At 56.8% G+C, this 11,517-nt stretch overlaps 1 protein-coding gene across 1 annotated transcript in view; it reads right to left on the bottom strand.

Moving 5' to 3' along the window:
- Nucleotides 1–429: 429 nt before the first annotated feature.
- OTOF (otoferlin) overlaps nucleotides 430–11,517 on the bottom strand; it is a 112,035-nt gene continuing 100,947 nt past the window's right edge. Inside the window, exons 35-46 of the mRNA XM_050893369.1 lie at nucleotides 11,291–11,425; nucleotides 10,223–10,360; nucleotides 8,937–9,064; nucleotides 8,180–8,350; nucleotides 7,449–7,609; nucleotides 6,599–6,741; nucleotides 5,990–6,078; nucleotides 4,051–4,149; nucleotides 1,963–2,204; nucleotides 1,422–1,600; nucleotides 1,147–1,247; nucleotides 430–610 (exon numbers count right to left, since the gene is read on the bottom strand). Of these exons, the coding sequence (XP_050749326.1) occupies nucleotides 430–610; nucleotides 1,147–1,247; nucleotides 1,422–1,600; nucleotides 1,963–2,204; nucleotides 4,051–4,149; nucleotides 5,990–6,078; nucleotides 6,599–6,741; nucleotides 7,449–7,609; nucleotides 8,180–8,350; nucleotides 8,937–9,064; nucleotides 10,223–10,360; nucleotides 11,291–11,425 (1,767 nt within the window). The remainder of the gene's footprint in view (nucleotides 611–1,146; nucleotides 1,248–1,421; nucleotides 1,601–1,962; nucleotides 2,205–4,050; nucleotides 4,150–5,989; nucleotides 6,079–6,598; nucleotides 6,742–7,448; nucleotides 7,610–8,179; nucleotides 8,351–8,936; nucleotides 9,065–10,222; nucleotides 10,361–11,290; nucleotides 11,426–11,517) is intronic.

The following is an 11,517-nucleotide window of genomic DNA, read 5'->3' as shown; positions in this document are numbered from 1 at the left end:
CCTCCAACGAGCCTTTCGGGAGCGCTCCCATGGCTCCAGCGATGCAGCCCCAGCTCTCCCTCCTCTTCCCCTTCCCCTGGGGCCGGGGGCTGAGCTCCCCGGGTGGGCACTGCCCATGGCCCCAGTGGGCAAAGGGCTCTGAGACCCCCAGCCTGGGTGCCCTGCGGTAGCCAGCTGGGCACCTCTACCAGCCCTGGTGAGGGATGCACAGCCTCGGGATCGACGCCATCCTCCAGCTCCATTTCTCTGGGACTAAAGCCACGAATGGGACCCACAGAGGAGGAATGCAAAAGAGGAGGCCCAGCAGCAGCAGCAGCAGCAGGGAGGAGATGTCCCCTGAAGCTGCTGAGAGGCTGTGGGGAGGAGAAGGGCATGGGGCTGGGGAAGGTTGTGCCGCGGGGCTGGGGACATGGGGGAGGCTCCCGTGCTTCATGCTCCCAGCAGCTTCTTGACCATGTAGCCTGGCATGCTGTAGAGGAAGAGGGCCACCATGATGAGGAGCAACAGGGCCAGCACGATTTTGATGATGAGCCACTTGTAGCGCGTGCAGATGAGGTATTTGATGGACTTGAGCGGGTTCAGGAACCAGATGAAGGACGTGTCCGGGCGGCTGCAGGGGAAGCAAATAGCCATCATTAAAGCCATGGCCATAGGGAACAGATGCATGGCAGGCAGTGCAACAATGGACACGGTGGGCAAAGGGAGGTGCAGGATCCCCTTCCCTGGGTAAGCCTGCACAGAGCGAAAGAGCCCAACCAGGAGGATCAGGAGGGTGGACAAAGGGGAGTCAGCATGACATGTGCCAGATGGAGAAATGCAGGTTCGTGAGGGAGCGTGAGGATTCCAGTCGAAGCTGGAATCTGGTGGTGAGGACCGGAGGGGAGGAGGAGGTGGTGGGAGGCCAAGGAAAGGCGATGGAGCCAAGAAGAGAGGCAGAGGAGGAACAGAGTAAGGAAAAGCAGCGGGGCAGTGAATAGCAGGCAATGGAGGGAATGAGTAGAGATGGCTCTGCCCATGACCTTCATTCCTGCATCCCCCAGTGCGACCCCTCCTCACCTCCCCATGCCTGGCTCCCTCCCCAGGGACCACCTCACAGCATCTCCCAGAAGCCCAGGTGCCCGCTGGGGAGTGGGGTTTCCTACTTACTTGGGTTTCTCCAGTGGATCAGGCTCGTTGCGAGCCAGCCCGGCGGGGGATTTCTCTGCCTCCTCTGCCGTCAGAAGGTGCAGTTCAGCCTCGACTTTCCCCTGCAGCGAGCAGAGAGTTGTGCTGAGACTTAGGCAATACTCCCCACCTCAGCCCCCCAAGGCATGGTGACAGAGGGGACCTGAGGGAACAGAGGCAAGTGCGGGGCAGTGGAGGGCGTCTGCAAAGAGCGCAATCCCCAGGATGCAAAATCCCTCCCTCTTCCCCTTCCTTACGGTGACTTCCAGCTCATCGTTCTCATCTCTGGCCACGAACGGCCACCAGCCCTTCACCCGCTTCTGCTTGAAGATGGAGACCATGGGCAGCTCCGCCTCGTTCGTCACCATCTCCAGGCTGCACTGTTTCGATGTCTTGGCTCCCCGGGGGAAGCGGTTCAGGTCCAGCTCAATGGCCCCTGGCAGGAGAAAGGGAAGCACAGATGCTGGCACCCCCAAAATGCTGAGTCCTTGGCTGGAGGTGGGCTGGACCAGCATCTCCTGCCCTGGAGAGCAACTTTGAACTAGCTCTGGGAACTAAAAAGCTGACATCTTTGCTACAGGAGCAGCCTTTGAACAGCAGCAGCAGAGATATGGGCTCTCATCCTACCTGCTCTTACGAGCAGCGTCTAAAGGGGTTTGTAGGATGTTGTGGACTTGAGGAGCAGAGCTGCCCTTCTAGGTTCTGTTCCTATATAGGCTTTGCCTCATCCCACACGGCTCCCTGCTTGTCCAGCCATGGGCTCCCTGCTTGCCCCAGCTCAGCGGAGCCTCTACTTACCGAGGAAATCATCGGCCGAGAAGTGGTCAGCATCCCAGACCTGCAGGGTGAGGCGAGCTGGGATCTTGTACTCGGTCTCATCCCAGGAGAACATAGACTCCTTCTTGGAGATGACGATCTTCTCCTCTGCCATCAGGTAGTCAAAGGGGAAGATGTAGCGCCAGTTGAAGTTGCCTTCACCAGTGAGCGAGTGGTAATGGACGTCCGTGTCCTGCTTGTCCTCCTGCTGACCCTTCAGCCACCTGCAGGGCCCAGAGGGGTGAGAAGGGTGGCACACATTACAGGAGGGAGGAGAGGGCACAGGACCATCCTGTCCGTGCAGCCAGGATACCTCCAGGACAGACTGGAAGGACCTAAAAGGCGTGAGCAATGGGCTGGGGTTGCTGCCATCACCGCAGCAGCATCTCCGAGGGGTAGAATGGGCATGGGGGCAAGGAGGGTCCTAGAGGGAACCGGGGAGTTTGAGAGCAAGAAATGCAAGCGGGTTGTCAGGGGTCTTTCTCTGGGCAGGGAGATGTTAAAGAGGTGGACAGGAGCAAGGAGCATTGCTGGGGAGTCTGGAGCAGAGCATGCTGGAAGGATGTCCCCATCCGTAGATGGGGTAGAGGCTGTAGAGACCTTCTCACTCCACCACGGGGTAGTTAAGCTTCCCTTGATGGCAGCTGCCCGTGAGGAGGCAGCTAGGTCTGTGCTGGTCACCGCAGGCTCCCTGTGTCCAGGCACATCTATCTGAGCCCATCAGAGGTATTTAGGGCCCGCTGCAGGCTCTGCTTGAAGCTGGGGTTGTCTCTGCTGACCCAATCTCCAGCGAAGGGACCTGAAGTGCCCAGCTCAGACAGGCACCGTGGGCACCGTGTCACTGGAGACAGTGGGGTCCCAGTCCTGCTGCCCTGGGAGATGGTGTGGCCATGCCGACCTTGCCATCGCATGTGCTTGTACCCCCAATTTTCTGGCTCCAGTGAGCAGGATTCCCAGAGCCAAAGGGACACGAAGGATGTTCCATACCAGCAAGTCTGGGCCCCGGCAGGACACAGCTTTGTTTTAAAGACTGCGAGTGTGCCCCAGCCGCTTTCTCTGATGAGCCAAGGCATCTCTGTTCCCCAGGGTGCTCTCAGGTTTTTTTGTGCGTCTGTTTGTCCTGAGGGGCTGCAGCCAGCAAGGACACGAGTCCATGCTCAGGCACCCAATGCAGGGTTGTTTGCTCAGGCTCTGAGCGTGCCGATGGCCTGCTCTGCCCCGCAAAACACGAAGTGATCCCCCACGACACAGATGGGGAAGGGCTGGAAGGGCATCTCGGATTCAGAGCCATTGCAGAAAACGCCACTGGGCTGACGGGACCCGAGACGCCAAAACGGACCCAGTTTTCTGAGAGCAGCACGAGGTGCAAGCAGAGGAGACCTGGCCTGAGCTGGCGAGGCTGCAGAGGAAGCGCCGAGCAGTTTAACAGACTGGTGGGAAATCAACGCACAGTCAGCCACCAGCCTGAAAGGCCGTTGCATTGGTTTGAGGTCCCGTAAAGAATTGGGCTATGGGCCGGTGTGGGCCCCCTCATCTCTGTACGGGTGACTTTTGGAAGGGGCTTTCCCTTACTGCAGGGTGAGAGTGCAGCGGAGATGGGAACTAACCGCAGTTTGGCTCCAGATGCTGGAATTGGAGGTTGCAGGGCTGAAATGCCAAGTGGGGGCATCAAGACAAGCTCAAAAAGGGGAAGAGGGGCAGACGTGACCAAGCAGTGAGGCCTTGGCCATTACCCTCTGACATAGATGTCAGACATCTTCTCTCCCGCCAGGAAAGCATCATCTTCCAAAACCACCTCATCGGTGTTCCAGATAATAACCCGCAGCTCAAAGCTGGGCGGCCAGGCCAGGCACACGCAGCGGGTCGTGCAGCCAAGACAGAGAGATGGAGAGGCAAGAAACACAGCACAGAAGACAACAGCAGCGTTGGCGCTATCTGACCCTGCACCACAGTCCATGCCATACCCCCACCCCTGCTCCAAAACCACCCCGGGGACCCCAGCGAGCGCTAGCACCCCTTCCCCCAGGGAGAAGCAGAGGAGGTGGCACTGGCATGCCACGCTGTACCTACCCCCTGACAAAAATGTCACTGGATTTCTCGCCAGTGAAGTAGTCATCGTCCTCCAGGATGACCTCGTCTGTGTTCCACACTATCACTCTAAGCTCATATCTGGCAGGAGGAAGGGAGACAAGGAGGTGAGGCATGGGGGGCAGGGGAAGGGGCAGGAGGGAATGGGGTGACGCTGCCAGAAACCAGGGCCAGGCACTGAGATGGCAGGGAACTGCTCACAGGGATCTTATCTGAGGGATCGTGAGGGCAAGAACAGGAGGGGGATCTCCACGTTAGCTGAGATCAGCCCAGGCAGGGTGAGCAGAGCAGCAAGGGGAGCTTTACCTCCCTCTGCTCTGAACCTCTGCAAAGCCCATGCCAAAGGCTCAACGGGACAGCCCAGGCTTGGTCTTTGGTAGATTTGTGGCTAAAATGGGGTCTGCAAAACAGTCTGAGTCCAGCTCTCTTCCTGGTTTCCCCACCTTACTCAGCGGGGCTGTCCCCCCTTAGAAGTGGGCATCACAGCCCTTCTTAGGACTCTGGCAGGTTCAGAGGCTCTGAGATACTCCCGGCACTGCCTCTTGCGTGCAGCAACCCAGGGTCTCCCAGTCACGTTCTGGTCTGGAATTTTGGTGACGGAGAAAGCAGCTCCGGTGGGAGCGGGTGGAGGAAGAGCAGAAGCCAGGTTCCTCGCAGGGCGCAGCTGCAACGTGGGAAGGCTGGAGGAAGGCTGGGGGCCGGTGGCAGAGAAACGCAGCCACGCAGCTACAAGCGCAACACAGCTCTAGAAGTACCAGGGAGTCCTACAGGTGAGGGGAAAGGGGATTTACAGCTTCCTTAGCCCACCTCCTCGGGTACCTCCCTCTGGCAACTCCCTGGCTGAGCCCAGCTGTGGGACTCCTGCCATCTCCTGCAGCCCCTCCTGTCTGCACCCATGGGTGGGAGCTTGTCCCGTGCTGTGCCTCTCCGGCACCTAGCACCTACAGATAGCGTCAGGTGGTGCCCGGTGCTCCCAACAAAGACAGAGGAGACGGATTAAACCCCTAGGGTGATAACCAGGCATGACCTTGCTTGAAACAGGCTATCTACGTGCAAACCCTCTCTTCAGCCCATCAGCAGGAACATCTCGGCTCCAGCTCATGGGTCACTGCTGAGCACGGCTGTCCGGGGCTGCACTGCAGACAACCCTCTGCTTTTCCAGTCTGCGCTGGTGTCTGGACCTTGCCCTTGGCCTCAGCTTTCCTGCAGCTGCCTGCCCTGCTGTTCAGACCCCATCTGCAGCCCACTGGGATCAAGGGACATTCTCTCCATCCAAGGCATCGTCTGCTGGGCACGGGAGTGTAAGAGACTCCCACCAGGATGCTCAGTGCTGTCCCTGTATCCCAGCCCCGGGGGTGGGGAAAGGGGCCCAAGGACACAGTCTAGCAGGGTAAGGCAGGGCTAGGAGGGATGTCGAGGGAAGAAATGTCTTTCTTCTCTCTAAATGAGTTGGGAGAGGGCAGGGTGGGGAGGGAAGAACTCTTCATTACACTGCCTGTTGCCTGCTCTGTTCTGTTTGGATTGACCAACTCTGTCCCAGTAACCCTCCCTGCCCCAGGCTCTAGCCATCACCTCCTGGAAAGGGCCCATCCAAACTGCTCGGGGATGCCTTGCCCTGGGCTAACCCTGCCCTGTGCCGGGGACGGGCTAACAATTTAATTTCCTAGCCTACACAGATGAGCGAGATCGGGAGCTGCAGGGGATGGAACAGGCGGGATACCACCCTTCAGGAGCAGCTCTGGAAGGGGAAGACATCACTCGATGCCTCCCATCTTGGGATCTCTGGAAATGCCAGCATGGTCGAGGTAGCCAGGCAGAGGGCTGGGCCGGGCCATGGAGCAGCAGCAGGAGAGGGGAGAAGCAGGGCTCCGTCCCCAGCCTGGAGTTTTCCCTGGGGCTGGTTGGCTGGGAGGTTCCTTACTTCTTTGGTTTCCTGGGGGAAATATCAGTGGCAGGGCCGGGCGCTGGCATGTCCATGGGGAACATGTCCACCCACATCTCCAGGCGACCCTGCAAGGTTGGAGAGGTGCAGTCAGCTCCCCTTGTCCCTCCTTGCACACCCCCCCCCCCCCCCCCAGCAGTGTGTCTCCCCCCCCTCCAGCTCCTCTTGCCCTTCAACATCAGTCTGGCCCTGCCAGATGTGGGGCAGGGCCTGCAGCACTGAACCCTGCCAGATGTGGAGCAGGGCAGGGTTCCCCCATGCCATGAGTCCTTTTCCACCCCCTTGCAGAAGTGTCTCATGGCATGGCGTGGTGCCGAGGTGCACAGGCATGGGGAGTCAGGGGACCAAGGGACTTGGGGGTATGAAATGGATGCAGGAGAGGCACTGAAGATTTAGTCTGCTAGGGTCAACAGGTGACTGTTAAGGGCTGTTGATGCCCAAGTGCCACCGTTTGCAGGATGCCTCCCTCGCCTCCGCTGCCCACGACGAGGTGGGTTACGGCTGGTCTGCCCAGCTGACATCTCTGCTCCCTGCTTGGAGGCTCTGCAGCGTGGGCTGCCTCCACTTCTGCTCTGGGACTTTGAGGACCTGCTCGATGCCCGGCTTGTCAGGGTTCAGCAGCGGACGCGTCTCCACGTGCTCGGGAACCAGCTTGCAGCCTGCCCGCGGGATGTCCTCCCAGTGACGCAGCACAGTCAGGGCCAGGTGTTCATCTGTCTGCTTCTTCTGACCTGTGTGGGCAAAAGGAGGGCTGAGCTTGGAGAACTGGGCAGAGACACACCAGGGACAGCAAACAACCCTGTTCCTCTACCCCTGCTCCAAGGGAGCAGAACTGCCTGCTAGCTACTCCTCTCCATTTCCTTGTGTGCACTTTGTCCTTCAGCCAGCACTGCCTAACTCCTCTCTTTCTCCTCTCCCTAATCCTAGTCATTTACAGAAGGTCCAGATCCCTTGCCAGTCTGCATTTTCCCAGGCTGAACAAGGCTCCGTATCCATTGCCCATGTTCTCCTCCTCTTCTGCACCCCTCCTCGCCTGCCTTCATCTTTCTTGGGCACACGTGAGCGCATTGGGACACAACCACTGTTTGGGGATGGGGTTACATGGAGAAGGGCTTCCTAAACCCTGGAAAGGCCAGGGTGGGCTGCCTTCATTGCTCCTTGGGCATACATTGCCAGGAGGAAGTTTTCAAAGGCAGCTTTGGTGATGCTATGCCACGGATGCCCGTGATTCTGAGAGCAAGCCACTGGCCTGGGTGGTCTGTAAGACTCTGTCTAACTGGTCACACGCTGGAAGGTCCATTCAAGGTGGTGGACGAAGAGTGATTGCAGTGCTGCTTTGGGGTGATGGGGCCACTACATCTGTCTCCAATCCTGGCTGATGAGGGGACACCCCAGACCCCTGCTCCCCTCCACAACCTTCATCCCATGGGGCAGGTACCATTTTCATCCTCAATCTCCGTGGGGCCGGTGAAGACCCTGTTGGCAACTTTCACTCTTCCTCCTGGCCCAAAGTGCGGCCCATCCACCTTGCCCTCTTTGCACAGCTTGGACAGGATTTGGGAGGGCTTCATGGGGTCACGCCAGGTGTTATAACCATGTCTGTGAACAGGAGGGCAAGGTCAGTGAAGTAGTAGCGAGATTTGGGGGAAAAAAGCAGTTTTGTTCCCCTCTGCCAGCAAAACAAATGCTGCTGCCAGGAAGGACCCAGGATTCACAGGGAAAGGATCTGAGGCTGCAAACGTGAAACTTCAGAGCAGACTACGTTCCTCTGTGCCCCCTCTCTACCCTTTGCTAACATCCTTCCACCCCAGCCCCTTTACTCTGCGCTGACTCAGACCTGAGAGTCCCAGCGCACCCCACTCGACTCCTGATGCTCAGCATTGCTCCTTTGGCCCTGCTGCTATTTCAGCTCTGGCCTCACCCCTCTACCCAGTCCCACCAGTGCCCCTCAGTCCCTTCCTCCCTGCCCTGGGCTCCTTATAACCTGCTCCACTGCTGCCCTGCTGTGCTGGTCACAAAACCCGTCTTAAGAGTGAGGGTACAGCACAGACCCCTCCATTAGCAGGCAATAAAGGAGGGAGATTCCTGCAGGAGATCTAGGCTTGGTGTGGAAGATGAGACAGGCATGGGTCCAGGCAGAAGGTTGGGCAGAGGAAGCTTTGCTCGTACATGGAGTAAGTCTGTGACACCCCACAAGTAGCTCGGTGCTTGCTGTAGTAGCGGTTCTCCAGGTCAATCTTGGTCTCTCCAATGAGGTCGTCAGTCCCCACCAAGTCCCAGTCGTACACCGCCACTGTCAGCATGGACTCCATGGGGAAGGTGGCCTCGATGTCGAAGGATCTAGGCCAGGGGAAAGCAGGTGAGGGGAAAGAGAAAAGCTCTTGAAGGGTTTGGCTGCTACTCAAGACAGGCACATGGGTGAGGTGGGTCTGCTCCAGTCTGTGGACAGTGTTTAATTTGCATCTACCACTGCAGGACATCCAAGGTAGGGGTTTAGACTAAATCTCTGCATGGGCTGTTTCAGATCCAGCAGCCCTAGACAAGAGGTGGCACAGGGTGATTGCTTCACCTGGATGTCTCAACGGCCCTGAAACTACGTTTGTGTGTCACTGGAGAGCCAGGCCATACTCTCACTTGAGTTTATGCCTAATGATTCCTAAAGTAGGTACTTAATCTTCATCAGATAAGGACGTCTCTTAAACACCCTTTACTGTATTGACCATACGGCTGGCAAAGAAGGGCAGATGGCTGAAATGAGGATGCCTACACTGCTTGCAAGGAAAGTTCTGTGAGACGAGTCCCATCTTTTGAGCTCAAGCCGCAGCTCTGGGACATCTAGGGTGCAGGTCCAAGGGCTGGCAAGCTTGGCTCAGGCTTAGCTCACCACTTGCAGGTGCAGACAGGTAACAGGGCTGGGGCAACTCACTTTCCAAAGACAGGGTTCAACTGCTTGGAGATGTAGTTCTCCTTGTCTTTGATGTCCGTCTTCCCCAGCTTGATGGCAATATAGGGGTCGGCTTTCCCATTGATGTCAGCTGGGTGAAGGTCCGTGGCCTGCAGAGAACAGACGAGATATATCAGTGCCGTCCACAGTAGCAACGAATTCAGGGATGGCCCCATTCTCCATCCCTGAGACCATCTGGCCTTGCCTGGCCATAGGCATGTGGCTGAGCACTTTGGTCCTCCTAAATAGCATGTCTTGGTTTAAACTGGGGATAAATCCTGCCTTGTGTTAATCCCTGTCCTGGTTTGGGGTGGGGTTGGGGCTGGCCGTGTCCCCTCAGAGAGACATAACCACAGTCTCCGTTGGCATCTCTTTCATCAGTGGAAAGAAACAGGCCCCTCAAAAGAAATACCCGGAGCAACAACCTGACCAAGATGCCCAGAAGACTGTCCCCTTCCCCTCTTGTTCTCTCCTCTCACTGCATTAGGGCCAAGGGCTTCTGGCTTCTCCCCATAAAGGGTGGTGGATGGGAGACTCGTTACCCCATTGGGCAGTGGGATGCAGCACTGGATGGAGAATCAGGCGAGTGGGAAATGTAGCCGAAAGTAGGTTGCGTTTGTAAAACAGTGGGACAAGGTGGTGACAAAGAGCAGCCCAGGTGCTTCTAGCAGGACTGAGATCCCTCTCAAGTGCCTGCCTACAGTACCTCACTCACATGCTTGGGGACACAAGGATGACTAGTTTAGGGGTCAGGAAAAGACTTTTTCCAGAGCACACTCCATATATAAAGAAACGTGCATTAGCTGGATCAGATCAATAACCACGCAGCCTATGTTCAAGGAGGTGCCATGCCCTTCAACCAGATCTGCTAGACCCTGCCAGCTCCCATTCTGCTCTGCAGTGAAGCATCACGGCGGTGATGTGGCTATGTAAGGAACCAGCACCTCACAGTCCGGGCTGATCCAAATCATTCACTTGAGTTAAGCACTAGGACAGACGCGCTGGTCCATCCTACACACCAGAAGAGAAGTCTCTGGATCTGGCAGGAGCTCGGATCTGGCTTGCTCCCAGTGCTTGGAGCACACAGCTATGGAGACAACATTCAAGTCCTCATCAACGAGCTGCTTCAGTCCTCATGCTGCGTCCTGGGCCCTGACGCACTGAGCGCTAAAAACCAACATCCCCGCAGCTTTGGGACCAGCTCCCGGGTGTGCGCCGTGGAAGGGAGCGCAGGATCACGCCTTACCACACCACACAGTTACACTCACCCGCACGATATAGACTCGGACCAGTACATTGATGGGGTCGTTGCTGGGGATCCCCTGGAACATGCCGAAGGTGGGGTCGTATCCTGCCTCCTTGGTGATATCATCAGGGAGCGGCACTTTGTAGACGCACATGGAGCCCTAGTGCAAGGCAGTGCACAGCCCGATGAGAGTCCTGCTGCCCAGGAGCTCGGGGTAAGCAGACCCATCCCAAACCACCCTTCCTGAGGACCCAGTCACTATCCTTGTTTCTAGCCATGTGCTGGAGCAGACAGGCCAGATCTGGAAAACTCCTCCACCGCACAAGCACCTCTTTGGGGGTTGCAACCACAAGCAGGGAAATCGGACAAAGGGAAGGAGGTCTGCAGAGGAATCAGGCTAGCAAGGTGCTCCTGGACAGGGATTTCCAAGAGTAAAACTGACAGGAGGACAAAAGCAATGGGAATAAAAGGGTTGACAATGGATGGGCTGGAAAATCTGGGAACTACCACATGAAACACTGCTGATTTCTATGCTCCCTAAGCATCTGATCCTAGCTAAAGTGGGGAACTGCCTGCTCATCTCCTCTGCTAAGCAAACAAAGGGCAAAACTGGCATCAACAGGCTTCATCTGGCCAGGATTGCGCCCTCAGAAAGGTTCTTGTCCAAGAATCTTATAGCTGACAGATGTGCTCCTACATTGCCTGGGGACTGGCAACGGTGCAACATGGCCATGAGCCCAGGTGACTGGTATTGGTGAAAAATGGTTCACAGAGATAACCCAGGGCATGACTTATTTCCACAGAGGGCAAGAAAGAGGAGCTGCTTTTCCCTTGGCCTTCTGTAAGAATCATCAAGGATCTGTTTGCCTGCAGATCACCACCTCTGTGGATGCACTCTTTGAAGCCATCTGATTTCTGGGGCTGTCCTTGGAGGCTTTCCCCCCCTGCAAGGTGCCTGTAGGTGGATCAGTGTAAATTGGTTTCTATTGCATCCAACCCCTTCCTGCTAAACCAGCTTCAGCAGAGAAACCTGTTGGCAAGAGCTCCCCAAGCTGCCCCTGCCCTGGCCCGACTCAGCGACCAAACTCACTTTGAACCTCCCCACTATTCGCTCCTCTTCCGTTGCATTGTCATCGTTGTCCCCAATCTTCCCACGGAGCAGGTTGAAGGTGTGCAGCCAGTCCTCAAAGTTATCAAACTCTGTTTCCAGCTCTTTGTTGAAGACCTGAGATGACAGAAAGTTAAAGGAGGGGAGTTAGGTTAAAAAAAAAAAAAAAAAGGTGAGGAAGAGATACGGTGACTGCCCGAGGCAACTCA

Source organism: Gymnogyps californianus, chromosome 3 (assembly GCF_018139145.2).
Source record: "Gymnogyps californianus isolate 813 chromosome 3, ASM1813914v2, whole genome shotgun sequence".
Taxonomy (NCBI): domain Eukaryota; kingdom Metazoa; phylum Chordata; class Aves; order Accipitriformes; family Cathartidae; genus Gymnogyps; species Gymnogyps californianus.
The sequence above is the reverse complement of the archived record's forward strand: the minus strand, read 5'-3'. Positions and strand labels throughout refer to the sequence as shown.